This window comes from Lepisosteus platostomus, chromosome 21, assembly GCF_059453375.1.
Source record: "Lepisosteus platostomus isolate fLepPlt1 chromosome 21, fLepPlt1.hap1, whole genome shotgun sequence".
Taxonomy (NCBI): domain Eukaryota; kingdom Metazoa; phylum Chordata; class Actinopteri; order Semionotiformes; family Lepisosteidae; genus Lepisosteus; species Lepisosteus platostomus.
This window is the reverse complement of record NC_142631.1, coordinates 2,484,957-2,509,177: the sequence shown is the minus strand read 5'-3', so window position 1 is coordinate 2,509,177 and position 24,221 is coordinate 2,484,957. Positions and strand designations below refer to the sequence as shown.

At 52.1% G+C, this 24,221-nt stretch overlaps 1 protein-coding gene across 3 annotated transcripts in view; it reads left to right on the top strand.

Annotated features, from left to right (window-relative positions):
• gpr107 (G protein-coupled receptor 107) overlaps window positions 1-20,300 on the top strand; it is a 31,759-nt gene extending 11,459 nt beyond the window's left edge. For 2 of the 3 annotated variants that reach the window (XM_088614811.1, XM_088614813.1), the window contains exons 15-19: window positions 5,922-5,971; window positions 8,961-9,044; window positions 10,066-10,193; window positions 18,036-20,010; window positions 20,044-20,300. In XM_088614811.1, coding sequence (XP_088470937.1) covers window positions 5,922-5,971; window positions 8,961-9,044; window positions 10,066-10,193; window positions 18,036-18,135 — 362 coding nt within the window. In that variant the 3' untranslated portion in view covers window positions 18,136-20,010; window positions 20,044-20,300. The remainder of the gene's footprint in view (window positions 1-5,921; window positions 5,972-8,960; window positions 9,045-10,065; window positions 10,194-18,035; window positions 20,011-20,043) is intronic. The other variant, XM_088614812.1, reaches the window with a different exon arrangement.
• Window positions 20,301-24,221: the final 3,921 nt, after the last annotated feature.

Here is a 24,221-nt window from a genome sequence, read left to right as displayed (position 1 = left end):
GGCTTATCTGTTGTCAGACCTGAGTATGTAGGTAGTCTGCCATGTGTACTCTATTTTTAGGGTGTAGAGTATAAGATTATTTAGGAGTCTGGTAGCACTTACTTCAATAGGAAGCTGGTGTCCTGTCACGTCGGCAAAGTGCTGGACTAGATCTCCCGCAGTCGCAGGTGTTGATGCTGTTGGTGTCGAGATCTTGATGCTCCCATTTGTACCAATGATATGTGCTTCCAGCATTAGTGAGCGCATGGTCCTGTGGTTCAGAGTGGCACCAAGCTCAGAAAGCGAAGGGGTACGAATGTCTGCAGCTGGTTCAGACGGGTCCAGGCTCTGGAATTGGCAGACCTGTGGGGGTTTTGGATCCTGTGACGAGGCAGATCAAACCCAGCTGGTCTTTCTGCTCCAGGTGCTTTTCTCGAGCTTGCAGGTCTGGATGTTAAAATGTCAGGATTGTCTGGGGGCCGGGGCTCTGGGTCGTACCGCCAGCTTCTCGCTGAAGAGCCAAGCTTTTTTTTTTTTAAAAAAAAAAAGACTAATAAAACTCCTCCCAAGAGGCTCTGCGATGCGAGTTGGCCCTGAATATCACTCTGCAGGGAATTTCTTGTGGGTTTTTTTTAAACAACACTTTGAAAACTTGTTTTTTCGCTGCTATCTCTTCCTGCTGAGTGAGCAGAGTGAGAGCAGTGCTGACAATTACAAGCAGAAGATCCCCCCCACCCCCCACCCCCCCACCGGTGCCCCCTGCAGGGCCCGGGTTCTGAAAGCCTTCTGCTTTTTGGCTCGGCCTCTCTCCGCTGTTTCTGGCTCCTGACAGCCAGCTGTGTCTGCCCTGGCCCCCTGCCCCCCTCCTCCCGCTGGGGCAGTTGGAGTGGGTCACGCCGACCTGCCCCGGGACGTGACAGGGGTCTGACAGTGCAGTGTGTGCCGGCGTACAGGACGAGTGGGATGCTGTTCTCCCTTCCGAGAGCATCGCTCTTGGTAGTTCCAGTCCAGTTACTGCCTTCATCTGCCTTCTGGGCCTCATTCCAGTTATGATTAAGCATGAAATTTCCCAGATTTGGTCAGAGAACAATTTTTTTTCCCTCCGTCTCTCTGGTATGACCATGCTTATTGCCAGCTGATCCTCTGAAACAAGATCAGCCTCGAAATCTGCCTAGTTTTTGCCTTGATAATATCTGCGCCTGTTGCGTTAAGGAATACAGAATGTTGCCTTTTTGGCGCCCTTCGTGTCCAGTCCCAAATTCAACTCCCTTGCAGCAAGCAAGTGCTGTGTTAGAATTTTAATTAAATAATTTAATAAATTAAAAAATTCTGCTCGTTTTTTGAAAAGATCTGCCTTTGTTCTGTCTGTCATTGCTTCTCGCCGTGTTACGGAAATTAGGCAGTTTTGGTGGGCTGCCTGCTAATTCTGAGGAAGTGCAGGTAAAGAATCTGTAGCTTCTGCTGGAGCCCTGATGCTGGAGGTAAGCAGACTGGGTTTATGCCTGCCCCTCCCTGCAGGGGGTGCTAGCTGATGGCAGGTGTATCCGTTTCCGAGCTGCTCCCACATATGTTCCGGAGCAGTGGGGGGGTACAGTGCTCCTCTCGAGGGGTGTCACTGCGGTGCACCCTGAAACCTCCCCGAGAGGAGCCTGGTGCGCTGACCACCCATTTGCTCTGGGCCCTCCGAGGTGCGTTGAAGAGATTGTTCCCCCTCCGCCACGGGAAAGGAGCAGGGAAATTCTCGCTGGCGAAGGGAAATGGACGAAGGACTCGATGAGGACGCGGTTTAGTCCGCTAATGCCTGTGAGCCCAGAGGCCCCCCCCCCCCCCCCCCCCCGGCCTGGGTGTATTAATTAATTAAAATTCAGCACAGAGGCCCTTTCAGGCTCTGACGAGACGTGTGCTCGTTCTTCGTTGCTCTTCCTCGAGAAGACTTGGACAAAAACCGGACACGTGGCTTCCTGTCCATTATCAAACGTCACAATGTCTACTGGAGGCCACAGGTTTCATTTGGTTCTTTCCGTGAAATATAACCATCAGTGATGCAGTCTGCGATGTGCAGTTGTCATCACGTTTGTCTAATTAGGGAGCAGAAAGGTTTACTGATTGCTGCAGGTAGGTTGTTCTTAAAGGGTTGAGTTACTGATAAGGCTCTGAAGACCTCCATCGAGTGTTTTTTCAATGCTGATCTGATATATGGATATTTAGTGTTTGTAGATGGAGTAACAGTGAAGTACTTCTTTACAAAACAGGAAGATGATAAGAATATGGCTTTTGAGAATGGCACTGTTTTATCATCAATACAGAGCTGCGTGCAGATTTTCAGTACGATATATAAACTATTTATGATTCTTAAAAGGTGATGAAGTAGCATCTAAAATTAATTTCCCGGAATGCGATTTTTTTTTTTCCTCGCGTGAAAGTTCAAGGTTTCGAGGCAGTTGAACGTCTGCAGCTTGTTTGTGCTCATAGCTGTGCTCATGTTGCAGTGATGCGGTCTGATTGTAATTGTTTTCAAATTAAATTTGGGCTGTCAGCCCTTGCAGGAGCGTGTTGTCGTCGCGTAAAGAGAACGATAATTGCCTTTCCGCTGTGGAGACTCGGAGACCTGTTTCCGAGCGCAGTTTAATTAAGAAAAGAGAGCTGTTGGGCAGGAATGGGAGGAACGGTATTGCGAAATATCTGATTACATTTCCCAGTGGCAGCGGAGCTGTTGTCGTGCCCCCAGTCAGTGTACTTAAGAGCAGACGATCTCAAAGAATACCTTTCTGTTTAACACGCTTGCCGTCTTGTGATCCATTGATCTGTCTGTAAGTCCACCTGTCTTTATGTCTTCGCCGTGCCGTGTTGAGTTAACAAAAGCACCGGTGCAACATTCAAAACGTACTCTTTTCCAGGAGCGTTCGGTGAACTTCGAGCCAAATCTGCCTGTCCTTTATCACCCAGCCGCCCGCCCTCCGCATCACGGATCGGTGCGCTGAGTCTTCCCTGGGCTTTAATCTGGCATCCAGCTGTCGCCCCTGCCTGCTCAGGAACGGCCGGTCAGCAGCAGGGACTGGGTGCGAAACAGATTGTAACGCCGCTGACAGGCGGCGAGGTCTCTCCTCTACAGCTGCGCCTTCAGCGCGACAGCTGTTTCATCCCTACCCAGTCACTCTTCGGTCTCTTGCACCCTGGCGAATCGGGGCTGTTTTGTTTTTCCCTCCATCCGTTTTCTAACCTCTTCAAATTCTGGGTCGCGGGGAGCTGGAGCCTAACCCCACCAAGCAATGGGCGCAAAAGCAGGATGCACCCTAGATGGGGGACCCCAGACACCAGCGGGGACACACTCACACCAGGTCCGGTTTTCCCAGAGGCCAGTTAGCGTAGCAGCGTGTCTTTGACCTTTGGAGGAAAGGGGAGCTCCCAGGGAGAACATGCAGACCTCACACAGATAGCAACCCAAGAATTGACCCCAGTTACCCCGCGCTGTGAGTTAGCAATGCCAACCACAGCGCCACCATGCTCCCACAGTATGTGAATTCCCTGAAGATAGCGCTCGTGTTGTTCCCCTTAGGGTAATACGTTGGATCTTCAAGATAAGATCACTTTATCAGCCCTATACAATTTCTTGCATTAGGAAATTCTTTTCGCAGACCCCACCATGCTCTCCATGAGACACACAGACAGGGAGAGAAGCTGGGGGTCAGAGCGCAGGGTCAGCCATTTATACAGCGCCCCTGGAGCAGCTGTGGTTAAGGGTCTTACTCAGAGGCCCAACGGAGTAGGATTCCTCTGCCGGCCACGGGATACGAACCGGCATCCTCCCAGCCACAGGCGCAGATCCTGAGCCACAGAGCCACCACACAACTTTTCAAGTTGCTCTATGTATGTGTGTACCCTGTTCATTTACAGTGACAGCTGTGACTTCAAGTACCAACTGTGTGCATGGATATATTTTCCTTACGTGTGATGCTGTCCCTCCCTGTTTCTTCAGCCTTCACCATGCAGTGTGTAGCGCATATGGGACATCACAGTGGGATGAAAGGCGTTTCAGGATTTTAATTCCAAATCGGGGTGGCAGTGCAAAACAGGCAAACCTTTCCCAAAACCGAACATTCTAGGCATTTGCGAATCTGCTATAATTTTATCTCAGCACAATCCAATTTATAAACTATCCCCCCCCCCCCCATCTGTGAAAGGCACTAATCTGCAGATTTTCCTTACTAGGCTGTGCAAATCTGGAGGCCCTCACATGTCCTCACCAGACCTGATTTCCTGATTTGTCCACGTTAATTAGCAGAATACAGAGTAAATAATGAACTCAGGCTTGTTACTTTTTCCCTTGCCTTGCATTTCCAAATATATCCTTTCATCCCCGATTTCTGGATTTCTGACTTCCCGGGAGAAGCGTCTCTCTGTTCCGTGTTGTTTTTTTCGGAGTTCAGCAAGCCTTGTAACGGAATCCTGGAGAAGAGGAGCTGACAGCGAGACAGGAGCAGGCTCCCTGGTTTCCTGGGGCTGTCTGCAGTGTTAACTGTTCCCTGTCACATCAGAGCCCGTCTTCACGCAGTAACTCGTGCTGCACTCTTGTGTTTTTAAAGACTTTGTGTGTTGGGTTTGAATCCTCCACCTCTGATAGCGCTGCATGGTCACCTAAAGGCACTTAATGAGCAGGCTGCCTTATCTCAGCATTACTCTAACTCCAGGCCTTCGCGGTACGCTCTTCACAGTGTCAGTTTTGAACGAGCTCCAAGTAACACCTTGCCGCGCAAGACCCGCTGTGATTTTCAGCAAAGCTGTTGCGGTATTTTACTCTCCGCGTTTACATGAGTGAGACAAATTGTGTGTGTTGGGGGGGGGGGGGGTTTCCCCCCTCCCTCGACATGTGGGGAAAAAAACAAAAGGTGAAATGAGGGGAGGGGTGGGGGAGTTTGGAGGCTTGTGGTTTGAACAGGCCGTGTCTGTGCCGTGCTAGAAAGTGCCGGATCGGTGTACCTGGCTGCTGGGCGTCTTTTTTTTTTCCCCCAACCGCGCCAAGAGCAGAAACGTCCGGTCGTGCCCTTTCCTGGGCCTGAAGGGGCAGAGGTGCAGGCAGGCGCGAGCGCACCTGCTTTCTGCTGGGAGAAAGGAGGGGGAAGAATAGGAGTGATCTCTGTGTCGGTGGTGGTGGGGGCGGGCTTTCACAGTGTGGGGAGACTGCGGCATGCTGCCCCCTGTGCTTCTCCTTTCTCTCTCTCCCGTCCTTAATATCCTCCACTTCCTCCATCTGTCATTCTGGACAGGGGATCAGCCCTGTGAGCGCTCTGGGAAGGATGTGGTTTTTTTCCTACCCTGCAGTCCCGTATCCCCGACGTGAGGCATCGTGTTTCACTCCCTGCGATGCGTTACAGGGGACTACGGCGGATTTTGCTTTTGTCCCCTTTGTTTTATAATCCTCTCTGTGACCTTTTCTGGAAGTGACTGGTGTGCATTAGATAATCGTGCACAGTAGCCCAGATGGCTGTGTCACATATAATCATAAGACCCGATTTTGGTCAAATGCTGCAGATGCACTGCCTTGAAAAAGCTGGTGCGGGAGATTGCACAGATGGCGACTGAGATTTCTCTTAAAGGGGGAGGCTAATTTAGATTTTTCTTTCCTCCCGCAAACGCGCGCTGTGCGATGCTATGAAGTAGCCCTCTATATCGCCCCTACACTGCTTATGTGCCCTGTGAAATATGTTCCCGTGCTCCTGCGACTGAGACGCAGTGTCTCGCAGCCTGAACTCGGTGTCCAGCGTCACGCAGGTGCATTCTCACGGCCAGTGTGTGTCAGAGGGTCCAGGTGAGACCTAAAAAGGGATTGAGCCTGAATTGTTTCATGTGCGCTTGTGCGGATTTTGTGCACTTGCCTTTTGGCATTGCTCATTGAGTTGTGTTAATTTTAATATACTCACTTGCCCTTTGTTTTCCTCCATTAGCAGCGATAAACCTGGCCAAGCTGAAGCTCTTCAGACACTACTACGTGATGGTAGGTAACGTTCCCTTTCTGGTCTTTTCTCGCTCATCCCGCCTGAGTGTTTGCTGTGACACTCCTGTTGACGGCACCGGAAGGCCTGGATCCACCTGAACCTGGAGTTTTTTTTAAAAATAAAACTAATAGCATAGGAGGTTACACATTTTTTTTTACTCTGATAAGCTGAGGCATAATTTCACTGCGACACAATTGGGATGAAACATAATTCAGCTTCCTGTGTTTCAGAAGCCTGGTAATTTGTCAAATTTGCTAAGCATTTTAAAAAAAGAATAAAAAGTTTAAATCTGAGCTCGGTCCCTCATAGCTCCCTGCATTAAAATGTAGATAAATGCGGCTGTGAAAAGCAGGAGGTATATTGCACAGGATGAAATTTGCATCTTAATAAGTATTCTTCTAGTGCAGTGCAATCTCTTTCATTTTCTCTTTTTTCAGCCGGTATTAAATTTCTTTCAGAGTTCTTTACCAAAAAAAAAACCCCTCAGTTTCAGACAACTGTATCACTCTAAGGAACTGGTGACTTGGGAATAAAATAATTCTCCATTGCATGATTATCTGATAGTGTTAAGACTGCTTTAATCTTACTTGCTAGTTACATCCCTCAGCAGGAGCTGCAGTGTTTTACGTTCAGATAGATGTGTCTGGTCACCCTTTATCTGAATGTTTTGTCCAGTTAATTCCCTAGAACATCTTCACCGTCACATTGGATGGGTGATCAATAGATGGAGGCCAGGTACCATCATCAAGTCTAATTTCCCAAAAACACAAAAGATGTGCCTTTGCCGAATAAGTTTCTGTGCTTTCACGTGAAATGAAGCAATGTGTTATTGACCCGAGTGCATTTAAGACTGAAATCAGCCAAAGCTTCTTTGCACAAAGAGTTGTGGGGGTCTGGAGCGAACCCCTCAGCCACATTGTTGGATCCTGGAAGACACGGCTGGGCCACTCGGCTGCCAGAACAGATCGACTTGCCTCCTCTCGTCTGTGACCTTTGTTTGGAAAGTGATGCAAGACCTGGCTGGATTTTAAGGGACGGTACCCCCACCCCCGCACCCCCCCAAAAAAACATGTTTAATTGCGGGTGTTCTGTAGCTCACTTTTGCGTCTGAAAAGTCAGCCTGCCAACATGGATAACAGAAGCACAGAAAGAGAAAAACTGTATGTAACAGCGCATCAGGGCTCCTTGTGAACCGAGCGCCTGCACGATTTGTTGGTTTCAGTTTGTTTTAGATAATGACACTCTTCGAGTCTCTGCCACTTCTGTAAGGCAAATGCAAATTACCCACGCAGCGGCTGCTGGGGTTATTACTTTTTTTTCCTTTTTTTTGGGGAAAAGCGTTTTGTTATCGCTTTGGCAGCTATTTTGAGCTGTTTGTCTTGCTCTGCTCCACGCGGGCCGCAGGATGGCTCATTCGGCCAGCCTGCCTCTCGGCTGCTGTTCCCTTTCTCCTGGAGTTTTGCCTAACCCTCCCCCTTCCCCTTTAGTTTAGTGTTTTTCCAGCGGTGACTTGATTTGTTGGACGTTCCCAGGGGGAATCACAGCTCTCTTGCTCAGAGCGAGGGGCAATAAATAACTGCCCCTGCCGCCTTCCGGCTCTCTCCCGCTGTGCGGTGGCGATGCTCTCCGCAGTGCTCCTGCCTGTCCCAGGAGTGTGCGCCGGATGAAAAGAACCATCCGCAGCCAAGTCTGCACCAAAAGAATAATAATAATTGCTTACACTTATATAGCGCCTTTCTGGACACTCCACTCAAAGCGCTTTACTGGTAATGGGGAATCCCACTGCCACCACCAGTGTGCAGCCCCACCTGGATGAGGCGCCAGTCCGCTCCCCACACACCAGCTCTCAGTGGGGAGGAGAGCAGAGACCACCCTCACAGACCACACTGCACACCTGCACACCTGCCTTTTCTGCTCCTGGGGGTGTGAGTGGCACGATTGACGGTCTTCCCTTTTCTTCCGGATTCCGTCTCGGCGTGGGGACAGCACGAGACATCCCGTTCTCTCTGCTCGCCTTGTCGTCTTCTCCCGGGCTGCGTCCTGGACCTCCAGCCTTTCAGTCCTGGGCTCGGTCCAAGACGCTGCAGCTGATCTCTCTCCCGGTCCCATCTATTTATTGTTCGGGAAGGCGCTGAATCCTCTACCTCTGATTTTCAGGCATAAAGAGAATTTTCTTCCTCAAAAGAATATAGGTCTGTGCGCAGCACTGAAAGCATTTAATAAGGCTCTGTATCTGAAGTGCAGAAGGCTTAATGCGTAGAGATAACATCCCTCAGAGCTTAGTGTCAGCGCCGCATAGATGTTAATTTGCAGGGAATAGGTTAAGGATTCTTCTCTGAAGTTCCGAAGCCCCTCAGCTCAGTCTATTTTCAGAAGGAGGTTACTTCCATGGCTGGGATTTTCTGAAAGCTGTGCTGGTTTAGCGCTTCAGTGTTTTTTTTTTTTTCCTCTGCTCCAGCAGCACCGCTGGTAGATTTGCCTCGGCGTCGTGCCCTTCAGACTCGGGCCTGTCTGGGAAAAGACATGGCTTGCGAAGGAGTGTGACATGGGGGGGAGAAAACCTGCACTCAGATGTGCATCGCTGGTCTTCGTTTGTTGTGCGTTCACACATTTGTAAGAGCTACCCAGGGGGTAAATGTGCATGGAGGTTTTCGGTGCATTCACTCTGTTTTACCATGGCACGCCCAGGCGGCCTGTGTTACCATGTCTTTGATTTCACCTTGCTTTACTGCACCTTGCCTGGACTCCAGTGCACCACAGCAAGTGTTTACAGGGGCATTGCGCCGGCTCTGTACGTAACGTGCAAGGCGCAGTCCAAATTCCTCACCAGCATGGTTTTAAAATGTTCCATCTGCCCCATTTGTCCTCATGGGTTCGTGATCTCGTATTTCAAGAGTCAGAATTGGGGCTCTCTGCTCTCGTGTCTCATTTAAAAAAATGCTAAGAAGTTTTCTCCCCTCTCTCCCCCCCACTCTGTTTCTCTTATAGATTGTCTGCTACATATACTTCACCCGGATCATCGCCATTCTCATCAAGTTCATAGTTCCCTTCCAGTGGAAGTGGCTCTATCAGGTAAGCGCAGGTTCGCCAGCAGACATCATCCACTCTGGTGTGCTGCTGAGCAGAGGAGATGTTTTCTGTGAAGAGGGCAGCCGTGCAGGTCCGTTATATAGTGTTATTTAGTCCATTACCCAGGGTCCTGTGGTTTGAGATGCTGCAAGGACACCGGGGGCCGGACTGCTGGAGGAAGCTCAGGCTCTGTGTTCCCAGGTGCTGCTCTGGTGATTTCTTTCGTGGCCAGGAGGGGGCACTGTCAGTGCTGTAACCCCTCTCTCCAGTCGCTTGCAAGCCCATTCTCGGAGAGCCGCTGCCCAGCAGGGTTTGGAACCGGATCCTTAACTGATCACTTCATTGATTCCGTTAACCCACAGTCGAGATGTCACTCAGTTCAGTGGAGTGACCAGGAGCCCGGGGGGAAGAGGAAAATGCAATCCCGCTGTGGCTCTTTGGGATCGGCGGTCTGACCCGAGCTGTCTGGCCGGAGAAGGCCGGTCCGGGACCTTGGGATTTTGATTGGCCAATCGGCTGTGTGAGCCATTGACTGGAAGTCAGCTGGCTGACCTCGATTGGTCTCGACTTCACCCGACCCCTAACCCAGGGGTTTTCCTTTTAAAGTGAAAAAGAAAGCCAAAACAGTCGTTTTTAATTTGTTTTTAAAAAGGTAAATGTATGCTTTCCCTAAAAAAACACAGCAAGGACTTAGTAGAACAGCTTTCCTCGCTGTTGTGGGAGGCTGGAACAGGCTGCCATCTGCCCCTCTGTCCTACTGGACTGCCAGGAGTTCAATGGTGCCATGATCTCCTTGAAGGTGAAACCCTGGCTTCTTTCAGGAAGCATCTGGATGAGATCCTGGGATCAGTGACCTCCTAGCAGTCCCGCACGACGGGGGGGTGGGGATGGGGGCGGATGACCTCTTGTCTAGGTTGGGCAGCAGCCCCTGCTGTGATACCGAGGGACCCCACACAGTAAGCCCTCCGCCAAGAGAGCTGCTGCAGTTGCTGATTCTCTGTGCGCGCTGCTGTCTTGCCCTCAGCTCCTCGACGAGCTGGCCACGCTGGTCTTCTTCCTCCTGACCGGCTACAAGTTCCGCCCGGCGTCCGACAACCCCTACCTGCTGCTTCCCCTGGAGGAGGAGGAGGAGGACCTGGAGATGGATGATGTGTAAGATGCCGGTGGGCCGCTGTCTGTCGGGGGGGGGGTCCGGGTTCAGTCCCTGGGTGTCCCAGTCGCGTGCCGCTTCCTTCCAGATTTTTGAAATGCGTGGTTCCAGGACCTAAGTCACACAGAGGAGTTGGGAGCCTGGGGCAGTTCTCAACAAAGGGGTTGCTTTAAAGCCTGCAGCCATGACACTATGGAGTCGCCTTTAATGTTGGTTTTAAGCACAGAAAGCTCTTCACAATGACAGGAAAATATCAAAAGAAGTTAGACAGATGATGGAAAATAAAAGGAAAAGCCCTGATTTGCATAAGTATTCATCTCCTGTGTTGTGGAGACCCTCAAATAATGAAAGCGCACAAAATCACCCCCATGAGCCACAGGTGGGCCGAGTAGACGCAAAGACTCCACCGTGATGACCGAGGAGCCTTCTGAACCGCTCAGGGATGAATCGGCATGAAGGCACAGCTCAGGAGAGGGGTGTGAAAACATCCGGAAAGTCATTTCAAGAAACTCTGGGTGACTAAAAGTCCTTCTTCACGCCACCAGTGAGGGCACGAGTACTGCTCTCGTGTGCGAGCAGTCCGAAACCTTGCTGGATGGTGCCTGGAAAGGATGTGGACATATTTTCGGAGAGTGACGTTCGGTGTTCCAGGGGTACGGCAGTGGTGGGCTCGGTCTGTCCGTCCCGGAAGTCACGTGATGCGCGTTTGACATTCAGATGCACGAACCTTGGTGCGATCGCGTTCCAGATTAGTCCACTGTAGCTGATGCCTGCACACACTCTTTAAAAGCAGCAGTTCAGTATTGACCAGATAAAACCTACTCGGGCGCTTTTTGGCGTGATCAGTTTTAAAAATGAACCCCAAGGTGGTAGACATTTCTTTTAACCACCCTACTGAGCCCTTTCCATTCTTTCATTAACTTTTCTTTCCTGCTAGTCTTTTTCTGAATTGTTTCCCTCTGATCTTTTTTTTTATGGTCCTTTCTTCCTTCCAAAAACCCTGTTTTGTTTTTCTCCATCCTCGGCCCTCCTTTCCCCTCTCTCCTCCTCCTCCTCCTCTCTCTCGTTCGCTGTGTCCCGCTGCCTCGCCTGTCCTGCCCTCTGGAATCGGCTCCTCGCGCTCTCTCCCAAGTATTTCCAGAAATAACCCTGCTTGTGGCGCCGAGTGTCCTTGTTTTCGTCCTCACGGAGCTCAGGCGGCGTGAATTGCCTTTTTTTTTTGGCTGCTGCTGGTGCAAGGCTGTGTTGGTTTCTGAAACGGGAGAAAAGCAGTTTTTAAAACTACCCCTATGCGTTCTGCTGACGTGCAGCGGCAGACATGGGTGTCGGCGCCCTGCGTCTTTAAATCAGTCCGTCCGTTTTGGCGAGAGCCTCTTGATCGCTGCTAGGAAAGGAGCAGCGAGGGTTCGGGGAAATCGGGGGGTGTCGTCCCTGACGGCCACGTCTGTGCGGAGTGTCTGAACGGCTCTGGGCAGGAGCGATTCTCAGCCCAGATTGTGGAGAGACGTGTGGGAGTCTGGATGGAGCTGCCCGGCCATGTTGTTGAAAGATGGAGCTGGAGGGGTCCGTTAACTGCCAAGTGCCACATGAGCTGGGAGTACCAGCCTGTAACAGGCTGCAGGCTCTTTAACTCTGTTCCAAACCCAGGGGGAGTCTGCACTGCCGGGTCAGGGGAGTAGGGGCTGCCTGTTGTGCAGCAGCCCATCCATGCAGGGTGCTCCATTGCTTTTTCCTGACCTTGTTTTTTTTTTGGGGGGGGGGGGGGGGCATATTCTGCTTCTACTCTTCAGCATTTTGCACCAGTGAAACTTCACAGCTTGAAAGAACCTCTCTTGTGTTTCGGAGGTGCGTTCGCCGGCGTGTCGGTGCGCCGTCCTGGTTTTTGTGGCACGTCGGGGACAGTAGGCAGCTGGGCGTTGAGGAGTTGTGACTCTCCCTACGAGAACCCCGGAAGCAGGAGTGTCGGGGCGTCATCAGAGCGTCGATGAACCCTTGCGTTCGTTTGAAAGAGCTCGGCAGGGTGCCCTGTGCCCTTCCTCGTTGCGACTGCAGCCTTCCCCTTGCTAGAATCCTGGTTCTTTCCATTCTGGGCTTCTGTCCTAGTTCGTATTTATAAAACCAGCTGCTCCACTCCGCACAGGCGTTCCTAACTCAAAAGAATATTCTCCGTCTCTCTTCTGCCATTGGCTAAGACTCCCGCTGTGCACATTAACCTATATAGAGCGCCGCGACAGGCACTGCTTTTAACAGCTGCTCGGAGCTGGAGAATCAGGGACCTCTTTTGCTTGCATGTTCCAGTGGCCTCTCTGCGGCATGGAGTTAACAGAAGGCAGCAGGCACGTCACGTCCTCTGCATCGCTGGTACGGGACAGGCCCGTGTAAATGTACTTTGGCCACCGGGATGTATTCATTTGTAGCTTGAGCTGCTGTGCACGGCTGGGCCGTTTGTTCCAGACACACCTGTGAGACCTCTCCGTGTAGACGTGACGCTCTCTTATTCAGCTCCAAAGGCATTTTTTATCTCATGCCCCCCCCCCGTCTTTACCCACCTGTTTCATAGCTGAGGTGCCTGTGGCAGGCCTGTTTGTTTCCATGCCTGTGAGATACCGCTCAGAGGTTGGCTTTCAGCTCCCTAGCGGCCATTTTTGTACTGTAGGTGAGGGGGATCAGAATTGTAATCGGTATTCTGGACAAGTCCTTTCTTCTGCAATGCATACTCTCGGGCACGGCTTCGTGTGTGTGTGTGTGTGTGTGTGTTTTTTCCCCACTGTGCATCCTATCCCTCTAGATCAGGTTTGTGGCTGAGCATCTGGCAGCCTCGCAGGGTGGACAGGTGGGCAGCCGCCCTGCGTCCGCCACGCCCTCCAGCCTTTGTGAGGTCTTTCGTGGAAACACGATGGCACAGATCACGGGCCGCACGCCGCGCGGGCTGGCAGGGCTGTTTCTGGGGCAGAGCGCCTGCCGTGCACCGAGGACAGGCGACAGGTGGCGCGCCCTCTCGGAACGGCGATACCCGCGGAGCTCGGGCCCGCTCTGGCCTCGGGTCCCAGGGCCTGTGCAGACCGCTCGTGCGAACCTCATTTCCAAATGAAACCGGCCAGACCCGTGACACTCACAGTACCGCGCAGTCCGAATGGATTGCCCTGTGATGGGCTCGGCAGGCAGGGCTGCTGCTTTCTGGGTTTTGGTCCAGGTGAAGCGGGCTCGCCTCCAGTTTCACTCTGATCTCGCAGGTGTGCCACCAGTACGGTCACGCTGGGCGGCAGGGCAGTAAATGACAGCTGTCCTGACCGGAGAAACTGCAGGGTGACTCGGTGGATGAAAATAAAATACTTCATAAGTCCGGCCCCTAGTGAAACGATACAGGAGATGGCGCAGAGCTTCTTTTTTTTGTTTCTGGCTTTTGGTTGTTTTTTTTCCCCCGCAAGACCCACTTTTACCAGTGAAGAACGGGAGCGTTAAAAAAAAACAGCCTCTTGGCTTTTCACTGATTAGTCGCCCGCCGCAGCGGCAGAGCCGAGCTCGTCGGCCCCCGTACCTGCAGTGCGGCGCTGTCTCTGGCCGCTGGCAGCAGATGGCGGGCCTGTGCCTGGCAGCTGCTCCCGCCCCGCGCGAGCCGAGCGGCGTGCGGGCGCCCTGGCTCCCCGCGCAGCTCTGCGTGTCTGACCAGACCTGCCAGCGGGCGCCAGCCTGGCACGGCTCGCAGGGCAGCTGCTCCGCTTGAGTGTGAGTGTGAGCCTGCACTCCTGTGTACTCTAGGGGAGGGTGGGCCGTGGGCCTGGGTATGCTCAAGGTGTACAGGCATCTGCAGATGTGCCTTTACATAATATTATTATTATATTATAAATAATAATAAGTTGTTGTTATTATTATTATTATTATTATTATTATTATTATTCATGCTTATATAGTGCATTTCTGGACACTCCACTCAAAGCAGAATCCCACTGCCACCACCAGTGTGCAGCCCCCCCCACCTGGATGAGGCGCCAGTCCGCTCCCCACACACCAGCTCTCAGTGGGGAGGAGAGCAGAGTGATGGAGCCGATTCAGAGATGGGGGTTATTAGGAGGCCATGATGGGTAAAGGCCAGGGGGGGAATTTGGCCAGGACACAGGGGGTAACACCCCTGCTCTTTTCGAGAAACGCCCTGGGATTTTTAAGGACCACAGAGAGTCGGGACCTCGGTTTTACGTCTCATCCGAAAGACAGCGCCTTTTCACGTTAAATCGTCCCCGTCACTGTTCTAGGGCGTTAGGACCCACACAGACCCCACGGTGATCACCCCCCTCCTGGCCCCACTAACACCGCTTCCAGCAGCAACTGTAGTTTTTTTTTTTCCAGGTCTCCCATCCAGGTACTGACCAGGCTCACGCCAGCTGAGCTCCAGTGGGGCTGCCAGCTGTGAATTGCAGGGTGTTGTAGCTGCTGGCAGGCCTGTCTTGCACAGTTAAAACCGACCTGGCTCAGGTTTGCATTGGGGTTATGGGACAGCTTACCAAGCCCAGGAAAATCACCTCCAGTTGCTCTCGCACTGATGGATGAGTGTCTGGAGAAGCAGTATATTCAGGCACAGCAGCGCTCATCCCTTGGGGAAGATTTATTTTGGTTATTTTCGTCTTCCATTATGCTCCTCACTGCAGGCGGATGCAAGGGACTGCATGGCTTTATGCTGTGAATACTAACAGGCAGGTAATCAGGCTGCTGTGATAGAGCCACTCCCATTGTGCATCCCTCCACGAGTGTCCGTATCCGTGCAGAATGCTAATAGGCCGGGGGCCATGTGCTGCAGCCTTCTCCCAGCTTCCTGTGGCCTTGGCAGCGCCAAGTCCTCTTTCATTCGCAGCCGTTTCGCACTGAAAGGTACTAGAAATTCGCTTCGCTTGGAAAACGAGCCCGTGGCTCAACGCTTAAAAGGGCCCGTCGGTTAGGAAAGACAGTTGGACCTGGTTGTTCAGCAGGAGCTGTGCGGGGGGGAACATTTTGCCAGTGACAGACGCGTTTTTGTTTTTATTCTATTGCCCGGAGCGACTGTTCCCATCTTCCCTTTGAGTTGACGCGAGTGGCCCAGGTGGGGGGTTGGTCAAGTTGAAGAAACGCAGCCGGCGAGGGTTAATATCTCTGCCCCGCCTGCACACGTCCCTATAGCAGAGATTAGATTGGGGCGGAGCGGGGGCTCTGTGGCTCAGGATCGGCGCCTGTGACTGGAAGGTTGCCGGTTCAAATCCCGCGGCCGGCAGAGGAATCCTACTCCGTTGGCCCCTGAGCAGGGCCCTTAACCCCACCTGCTCCAGGGGCGCCGTACAATGGCTGACCCTGCGCTCTGACCCCCAGCTTCTCTCCCTGTCTGTGTGTCTCATGGAGAGCAAGCTGGGGTCTGGGAAAAGACTAATTCCTAATGCAAGAAATTGTATAGGGCTGATAAAGAAACATTAACATTAAATACGGTACAGAGTTTGGGTTTTGTTTGTCTCCAGACTGGGGCAGATGGCTGGTCCGGGCTGCTCTCCTGGCAGCTGGTCTTGTCGGTATGCTGGGAGATTGTCCTCCGCAATCGGGGAAACCCAGTGTGTGTTTTTATCAAGTTTGGACAGGCTGTGGCCAAGGGGAATGTTGAAGAATCTCTCCCGGTCTGATGTCGGATGAGCCAGCGCCTGACTTCAGCAGTTTTCTGTCTAGCAGCGGGACTGAGGGTTACAGGCAGAGATTGCCGGGTCTTGTTTATTAAAACGTGTTCAAATATTTCTCCAAAGGATGACAGTGTGACGTGGAGCTGTTGTTTTTGGGCAGCAATAGAAAATATTCCTTCGCAGTCCGAAACCTCCCCAGAGGGTGCACGTGGTTGGCCTTCTTTCTCGTGGACAAAGCTGCAAGGAAAGTCAGATTTCTTTTAAAGGGAAGCGATCGTTCTTCAAACATTTAATCAGAATACGGAGGTTTCTAAACCAGGATCCCCATCAGCTCTGTTATAATCGGGAGCAAAGGGTGCAGTATGTCTGGAGGGATTTTGAGTGTCTAATCACAGGTGTGCAAATTCCAGTTATCCTGTAGCATTGCCGTGTGCACGGGGGAGTTGACTCGGCTCGTTTGCTGACAGGTGTAACCTGTTGTTTCCGAAGGGATGTTTCATTGCATTGAGTCTTATGGGCTGTGATAGAAAGTAGTCTGTTATACCGGGTGACTCAAGTGTGAGGAAAGGAGTGTTTACTGTGGGTTTTATTTCAGAGCGGCTCACTAGGAAAGGGTTTACCCTTTCAGGGAGGCGCTATTGGAAACCGAGCATTGCTCTAGAAACGCTTTCCTGTGGTCTTGGAACTCGCACCCCATCAGCTCAGTGTGAGCACTGCATGTGACTGACCAGCACGAGCCTGTTCGGTGTCCAGTGTTGCTGTTGAGCTGAACATAGTCCTCATGGTCCGGTTGACTGTGTTCAGATATCGTTGCCGCCCAGCACGGACCTGTTCAGCTTGGGCCCCCCCCTTCTGTACCCTGCTCCTCGGGTGCGAGCGATTCTGTGTTCTGCATAGGGGAAAATTGCCGCATTGTGGTTGTGAGAGAACGCTGTTTTGCTGGTCTCATTTTCGAGGGTTAGTCCCAGTGCATTGTGTCTCATGAATAATGAATTCACCAACACGAGCAGAGGTCTTTCAGCCCACAAGTGCCAGACAGCTGTAATATACGAACTACCCAGGAGCGCTGGCTGATGCCAGGTGTAATTCTAGTCCCGCTTTGTTACAGACTCGTCTTAGTAGAACTGTTTTGTTGAGTAAGTGTGAAGGGGGGGGTGCGTAACAAGAGTTTTGTTTTCTAAGCGAATCTGGAAGTGTCCTGTTCAAGCTGCTCTGTTTTCAGGAGGGGCTGATGATCAGAGCATTTCATGGCAAAAGAGCAGCCAGTGTCCGTTTTTAACTACATTACAGACGGGAGGGCACACGAGCATCTTCGCTCATGAGGAACTTGTAGACGCGTTTTCTGAGGTTCAGGTGCTTTTCGTTTATGGAGTGCTAGTTGAGGTTTATGAAACGACAAAGACCTCCGGGTCGAATAGAGTTTTAAGAAGCACAGCTGGAGGTAGGTCATCTGATCGTTTAGTTTTATGCCTCTGCTGTACCAGGTTCATCGGGTGCGAAGAAATTCCTATTCGTATAGAACATATAGCCAGCAGCCATATCACCCTGCTGCTCGCCACTGTCAGCCCACTGGAGCTCATGAGGTGTGAGTCTGGTCAGTACCTGGATGGGAGACCTCCTGGGAAAGCTAAGGCTGCTGCTGGAAGAGGTGTTAGTGGGGCCAGCAGGGGGCGCTCACCCTGCGGTCTGTGTGGGTCCTAAGGCCCCAGAATAATGATGGGGACACAATGCTGTGAATATGAGACGTGAAACCGAGGTCCTGACTCTCTGTGGTCTTTAAAAATCCCAGGGCGTTTCTCGAAAAGTGTTAGGGGTGTTACCCCCTTGTGTCCTGGCCAAATTTCCCCCTGGTCTTTACCCATCATGGCCTCCTAATAACCCCCCTCTCTGAACTGGCTCCATCACTCTGCTCTCCTCCCCACTGAGAGCTGGTGTGTGGGGAGCGGACTGGCGTATCATCCAGGTGGGGCTGCACACTGGTGGTGGTAGTGGGATTCCCCATGGCCTTTACAGTGGTTTGAGTGGGGTGTCCAGAAGGAGTGTTTTTGACACGTCGATCTGAGTGAAGCTCCTTGCTCAGGGGTGTGAAGGGTCCCTTCGGGGTACAACTGAAGCCCCTCCGGCTGGGCGTCTGTCCTTTCTTTCTGCCACCAGGTGGCGCCGCCGCTGCAGCGCGTGCTCGTGGCTAATGCTCCTCTCCTCTCTTCCCCCTAGCGTGACCACGACGACGGGGGTGACGGAGGGGGTGAAGAAGGTGAAGAAGGTGTCGAACGGGCCCTCAGAGACGCGGGGGGGGCGGGAGAGCCTGGCGTGACGAGAGAGACGTCAGCCCACCCCCAGCGGCAGGTCTGATGGGCGGCTCCCTCTTCGGACTTCGGCCAAGTTCCTGGAGCTGGACGGGAGGGGAGGGGGGGGGCGGGGGGCTTCTGACCCCAGGTGTTCTGAGACGTGGGGGTGGGGGGACAAGCAGGACTTTGGACATTCGGACACGGCTGTCACGGCCCCCTGGACATTGGACTTGGCTTCCCTGCCGGCTGCTTGGGACCCCAGGGATTCGGCCCTAAACCTGTCAGCCGTCGATCTGCACTTTGTTTCCTCCGAAGTTAATGCCGACTCTGCACATCGGAATTTTTCTTTTGCGTTTTTTGCTCGAAGGTATTCATTGCAACGACTGGAAATCGTCTGCAGCTCTTTCTCTTTCTGCGGGATCCTTTCTTTATGTTGTTGTTGTTGTTGTTGATGTCGGCACAAGCTGTGGGGTGTCCAGAGCTCTAGGCGGAGTTGAACTTGCGCCCGGTTTGCTGGATAGGCGTGTCTTTCCAAAGGCCTCCGTGCCCACCCGGGCGGACAGTCCACCTGCTGTCGGGAAGACTCGATCTCAAACCCAGTGGTCTCTCAGTGCGGGTCCCCCAGGTCTCCTGCTTCTGTCTCCAGCAGGACAGCCTGCTCAGAAGTGTGTCGTAGTTCTAATTCAGCTTTTTTGCCCCAGGTTTTTCTCAGGGGTTCCTGGTGGTCACTACTGTTTAATGTTGCCATTTCCAGTCCTGAAGCTTTTCTGATTCTCAATAACCCCTTCTGCTACAAAAGGCTTGGGAAACTGGGGGTGGGCTTGAGTCACAATTAGCTCGTTTTGAAAGGAGATGTGCCCCCCCGTGGTTCTTGAGGACCAGCCGTTCAGGAATCGCTCCCAGCTCTCTCCCGCTGCTGGGCGATGCCGAAAAATGGCCGACCTGCAGACCCACAACAGTCACTCCCATCAGCCGGTTGTCTTTCTTCCCGGGTCTTTCGGGATTGGCCCCACGCAGGAGAGCTGGGAAACCGGCCAGACCGCCAGCGCACCACCTCAGCGAGACCGAACACCCGTCTGGGTGTGGCGACAGGACTGGAGCCAGGGGACCTTCTTCCCCAAGAACTGCAGCGTGGCACTCCAGAATCCCGCTGTGGTGGTGGAAGTGGCATGCTGCCTCAGGGTGCGAAAACCACCAGAGGCTTTGCAGCGAATTGCACGTTAGCGCAGTGTTCAAGGGACAGCTCAGGGGACCGGATAAGCACTGCAGCGACGTAGCCGTCAGTCGGGAGGCAGTTTGGAAAGATCGCTCCTCTGCTTGAAGGCGCTGCATAATCAGATTCCTGTCCTTCTTTTGCCACATCAGTCAGGTACAAATTCTTTACCGCAGTCGGTTTGAGTCAACTCTCTTAAAAGTGTGGACGTCTGTGCACGCTGCAACAATGCATCGTTCATCAGGAAACACCCCCCAGTGAAACGCGACAACGGTTCGGACCGGTCTCGGCTGTGGACCTCCCAGCACGCACTGACATGCCAATGACGGGAGTGTTGTGGAAGCATATTTATTAAAAACTCGAGAGTTTTCTTTTTTTTTTTTGTTGTTGTTGTTGTCCAGATTTACAGTGTAAATAGCTGCCGAAGTTTGGGCAGCGGGGAGACGAGTGTTTCTCTGGGCGGGATTTTCTGTGGGGAAAAGCCTGCCCACTCCCCCGCCCCCCTGATGTTTTTGACAGTTTTGCTCCGTGGCCGGCTTGAGATAGAGTGGAAGCATCTCAGCAGACGGCCAACACTGCTGGCTCTTCTGCTAACGCAGTTGGCTCGTTCCAGTTTCTCTCTGGCTCTGTCCTCCCTGCCTCCTGGTGTCCAGTCCGCCAGGTCCTGGGCTGGAGCAGAGGGCTCGGAGTGGACAGCCCTCTTGCTGGGGGGAGGTCACAGTCCGCCCCCCCCCCCACTGCTGGACGGCTGAGCACCGCTTTGAAATATACTCGTCCTGGAGCTCCATTTCACCCACACTGTAGGGGGCGGGCGGGGGGTGAGAAACTTGAAACTCGAAAGACTAATTTAATAATTTGCTGTGTTCTTCATGCTTCAAAAATTTCCCAAGAGTGAACCGTTTGCAGCGTAGAACTGTGATATTTTTAAAATGCTAACTTTAGATAAGAGAAATAAACTTCAGAGCTGCCACGTGTTAATTGTGAAGACTCTTTTTGTTCAAGTTTGTTACTTTGCCGATGGTGGTTTGACAGATGACTGCTCAGCGTTAACAATCCCAAACGGTATTTAAGCATTTCAGATTTTGTGTGTGTGTGTGTGTGGGGGGGGGGGGTTCAGGCATTTTGACGTTGTTGTGCAGAGTTTGTTCTTTATCAAACTATTTTATTGATGGGGTGGCACAGCGGCGCTGGGGTCCTGGGTTCAATTCCTGGGGTGCTGTCTGCATGGAGTTTGTATGTCCTCCCACAGTCCAAAGACGAGCTGGTAGGGTAATTAGCTTCTGCAAAATTGGCCCTGGTGTGTGTTCCTAGCTATGGACTTGTGTCCTATCTAGTGTGTATCCCTCCTTGCACCTGCTGCTCCTTGGGATAGACTCTGGGTCACTATGACCTTGAATTGAATAAGCAGTTATGTTGTGTTCCACCTCATTCAGATTAAATGAATTAACTTTTGGCTGTACTTGCTGTTTGCTGCTGTGTATCGGTCAGGCTGGATTCTAGAATCCAGAAGTAAAAAAGGATGAGTTCAGATGAGGTCTGCACCCCGGGCAGCAGGCCTGTCCTCTCAGTAGTTAGGCTGCTGTGTGACATGTTGTTCTTGTCTGCTCATTAGTAGTCATAAAGGTTGAAAGGTCGAAGGTCAGCAGGCTCCTTGCATAGTGCGTGCTTTGCACAGCATCTGTGAGCATGAACGTGCATTCAGACCACCCTCGATTGTTTAGCTAGGTACTGAGAATCGACTTCAAACTAAATCCTGAGCACACAGATCTGCTTATATTTGCTCCATGGCCCAATAACATGTCTCCCGAGTGTCGTTTTGCTCTTTTGTCAAGTCAATCGAACCAATCTTGACTGACATGACTAGCATTCAGATGGTAGCACACGCAAGGCTCTTTTCTTACATTCAGAACAAGAACGCCGTATAAATATTGATACATTCGGTTACCGTATCCAACGATAGAAAACAAATTGCAACAACAAAGTAGCTGAAGGCCACAAATACGTATTCTGAGATGTGTGCCAAGCACAGTTGAGTTTCATAATTAAACACGTGCCTTTAGGCTCCATGCAAAGCCCTTTCTTACTGTGCTTAGCTGAGCTAAACAGGAACTTAATTAAAACGGTTTCTCATGCAGCAAGTTTTGCAGCTAAGCATCCGTTTCCCTTTATGTACAGATTTTCCACTTTCCCACAGGTGCCAGACAGTAGCGTACTGGCGCACTATGGCTGCTGTCGCATCATCCAGGTGGGGGCTGCACATTGGTGGCGACAGTGGGATGTCCCGTTACCTGTAAAGCACTTTGAGTGGAGTGTCCAGAAAAGCGCTAAATAAATGATTATGAATAATTAAGCAATATAAATTTAAATTCATATGCATTAAAAATAAAGCAATTAATATAATAGTAATAATATTATAAACAGTATTTGCCTTTGAGTAAGACATCGGCACGCTTAAAGATAAGACAATGTCCTGAAGACGCTTCAGTATAGCAAGTGCTTATAAACTGGATTTATATCGGATAATTGCTAAAGATGAACATAGGTTTTAAACATAAGTGATGTTGTGAATGCACCATTCAAGATCATGCCTTCAGAGAGGCTGTGCAGGTGTCTTTTTTTTTCCCCACTTCTTGCAGGGCAGAGCATTTGGAATGCGGTCAGTGTGCAAGCCTGAATCAGACGACAGGACACAAGAGGAGTAGGTTCTTGACTTGCATACAAATACCCCCTCCCCTCCCCAGCTCTGAAGCATCCCATCCTCTGTACAACCCCCCCCCGCCACCTCCTTTCCCGGCGCTCGGATGATGTGGAGCTGTGCTGTCCGTCACGTCTCTTAGCGAGGGGATGCGCTCCAGGTAGCTCCGCACTCAAAACATGTCTCCGCTTAATGACCGACACCGCGTCTCCAACACCCCCCCACCAAACATCTTGCTCTCAAACCCCCCCCCCCACCCATCGCAGCCTGCAGTACGGAAGAAATTCGATATCGCTCTCGCGCTGCAACGATGAAGTCATCCCTCACCCAGAACCCTTGCAGTGAACTCCCGCGCTGCCGATGTCCCTGTCCGAGGGCGGATCGCGCTCACCGCCGCCGTCCCGGCTGGGTCCCTGGCCCACAGGGTGCGGGGGGGGGGCGCAACGCTGGCGGGGGCTCGCCGGAGGAGCGCTGCGGCGCAGAACCGCCGGGGGGGCTCGGTTTGAGCAGCAGCAGCAGCAGCAGCAGGTGCCAGAGACAAAATAAATCTTTTTTTTTTACAAAAAAAAAAATCTTATTACATCTCTAAATGAGCAGGAGCGGTGGTATTCTAAGACATTCTGCTGACAAGTCCATTTGTCTCCCCCCCCCCCCCATCCCCCTCCTTTACGATGACTTTATTAACGAGCACCATTAGAAGGAGACCAAGAATGTCCAGGGAGTAATTAACGGCAGGCAGGAAGCTGCGTGGGACACCTGCAGGGGCTTCTCTTCAGCAAGGGTCTAGCGGGGCGGGGTGTTTTAGAGGGGCTGTCGGAGATGTGACCTGCCTGCCTGTCGGCACGAACAGGTTCCCCCAACGCAGGTGCTGCACCCCAGAAATGGGAACAGGAACGGGAGCTCCGTTTGTCTGCTCCCTCCGGTTCCGTCCTATCATTTTAGTTCTTGTTCCTGGCAGGTCGGGCCCCAGTGCGTCTCGGTCCCCCCGCGTTCGAGAACTGGAGAGACCTTCTCTCTCCGAAGCAGTGATGGGTGACGAGCCTGTGTCTCTGACCCCTGTGCGGATAACCATGACGACAATTCGAAGGGCAAGAAAGGGCGTCTCTTTAAAAATGCAAACTGATTAATTGATCAATTGATTGATTTCATTTGCCCGGCCTTGGTTTGTCTGCGTCTCTCTTGTCTCAAAGGGGGCCCTGTTCTAATTCTCTCTGTTTTGGCCAGTAGGAAAAATATGCTGCAGAAACACCCAGAAGGATCTTTCTTCCCTGCCCAATCTCACCAGAGATGCAGGTGCAGCACCCTGCCAGGGGGCAGATCCTGTATGGGCACTACCCTCGGTACCCTACCCTCAGCCTGGTCAGGTGACCATGTACCCAGACCTCGCCCCGTGCTCATGGCTGCAAGTGATCCAAAGACGGAAGGTGACCTCTGACCCCAGGATGACCCCAGGTCCTGAAGACGCCTGGCTGTATGTGCAGGTGAGTGATCCAGGGATCCTGACTCTCCTCGATTCTGGGCACCCCCTTAAATTAAGGCAGGCCCTGGGTTTATATCTGGATCCCCCCCCCCTGCGCTACAGCAACGCCACTCATTCCTGAGTCCGGGAGGGGCCACACCTCTCTTAAATTCTGAGACTCCAGCACCCAAGGTCCTGGGAGACATGGCTAAATGAGTCTGGTTGAGATAATAAAAAACGAGCCGATTTGGACAGAAGAGCTGCAGACGCACCGGTCCTCCTGGGCCACGATTGGGTATTCCTGTGCGATACTGCAGATGCACATGGCAGTGATGTTTTGCATATCTATCCTTGGCAAGACCTGCCTAGATACAAATGGCCGAGTCCTCAGGAGAGTCGACCACCATAAATCAGGGCTTGCTTGGTCGTGGTTTTCCATGGGGGGGTGTCTCTCCAGGGGTACAGACGTTCATTGGCGACCGAGGTCCCCGTGTCCGATTCCAGGGAGTCAGGAGACTCTTGTGGCTGTTCCCAGTGAAAGAGTCTGCGGCTGGCTGCCACCAAGGGAAAAATGGCTGCCGTTTTTGTTCAGTGGTATGTTCAGTGGCGGATCGGTGAGCTTAACACCAGGGCAGGGCAGGTCCGAGACGTCGCAGCTGTGAATGAATGTTTTGCGTGTCGCTTCAGCCGTGCTCTACCTTGGGAGAGAGGAAACGGGCAGGGGGGGGGGGAACGTTTCCGCCGG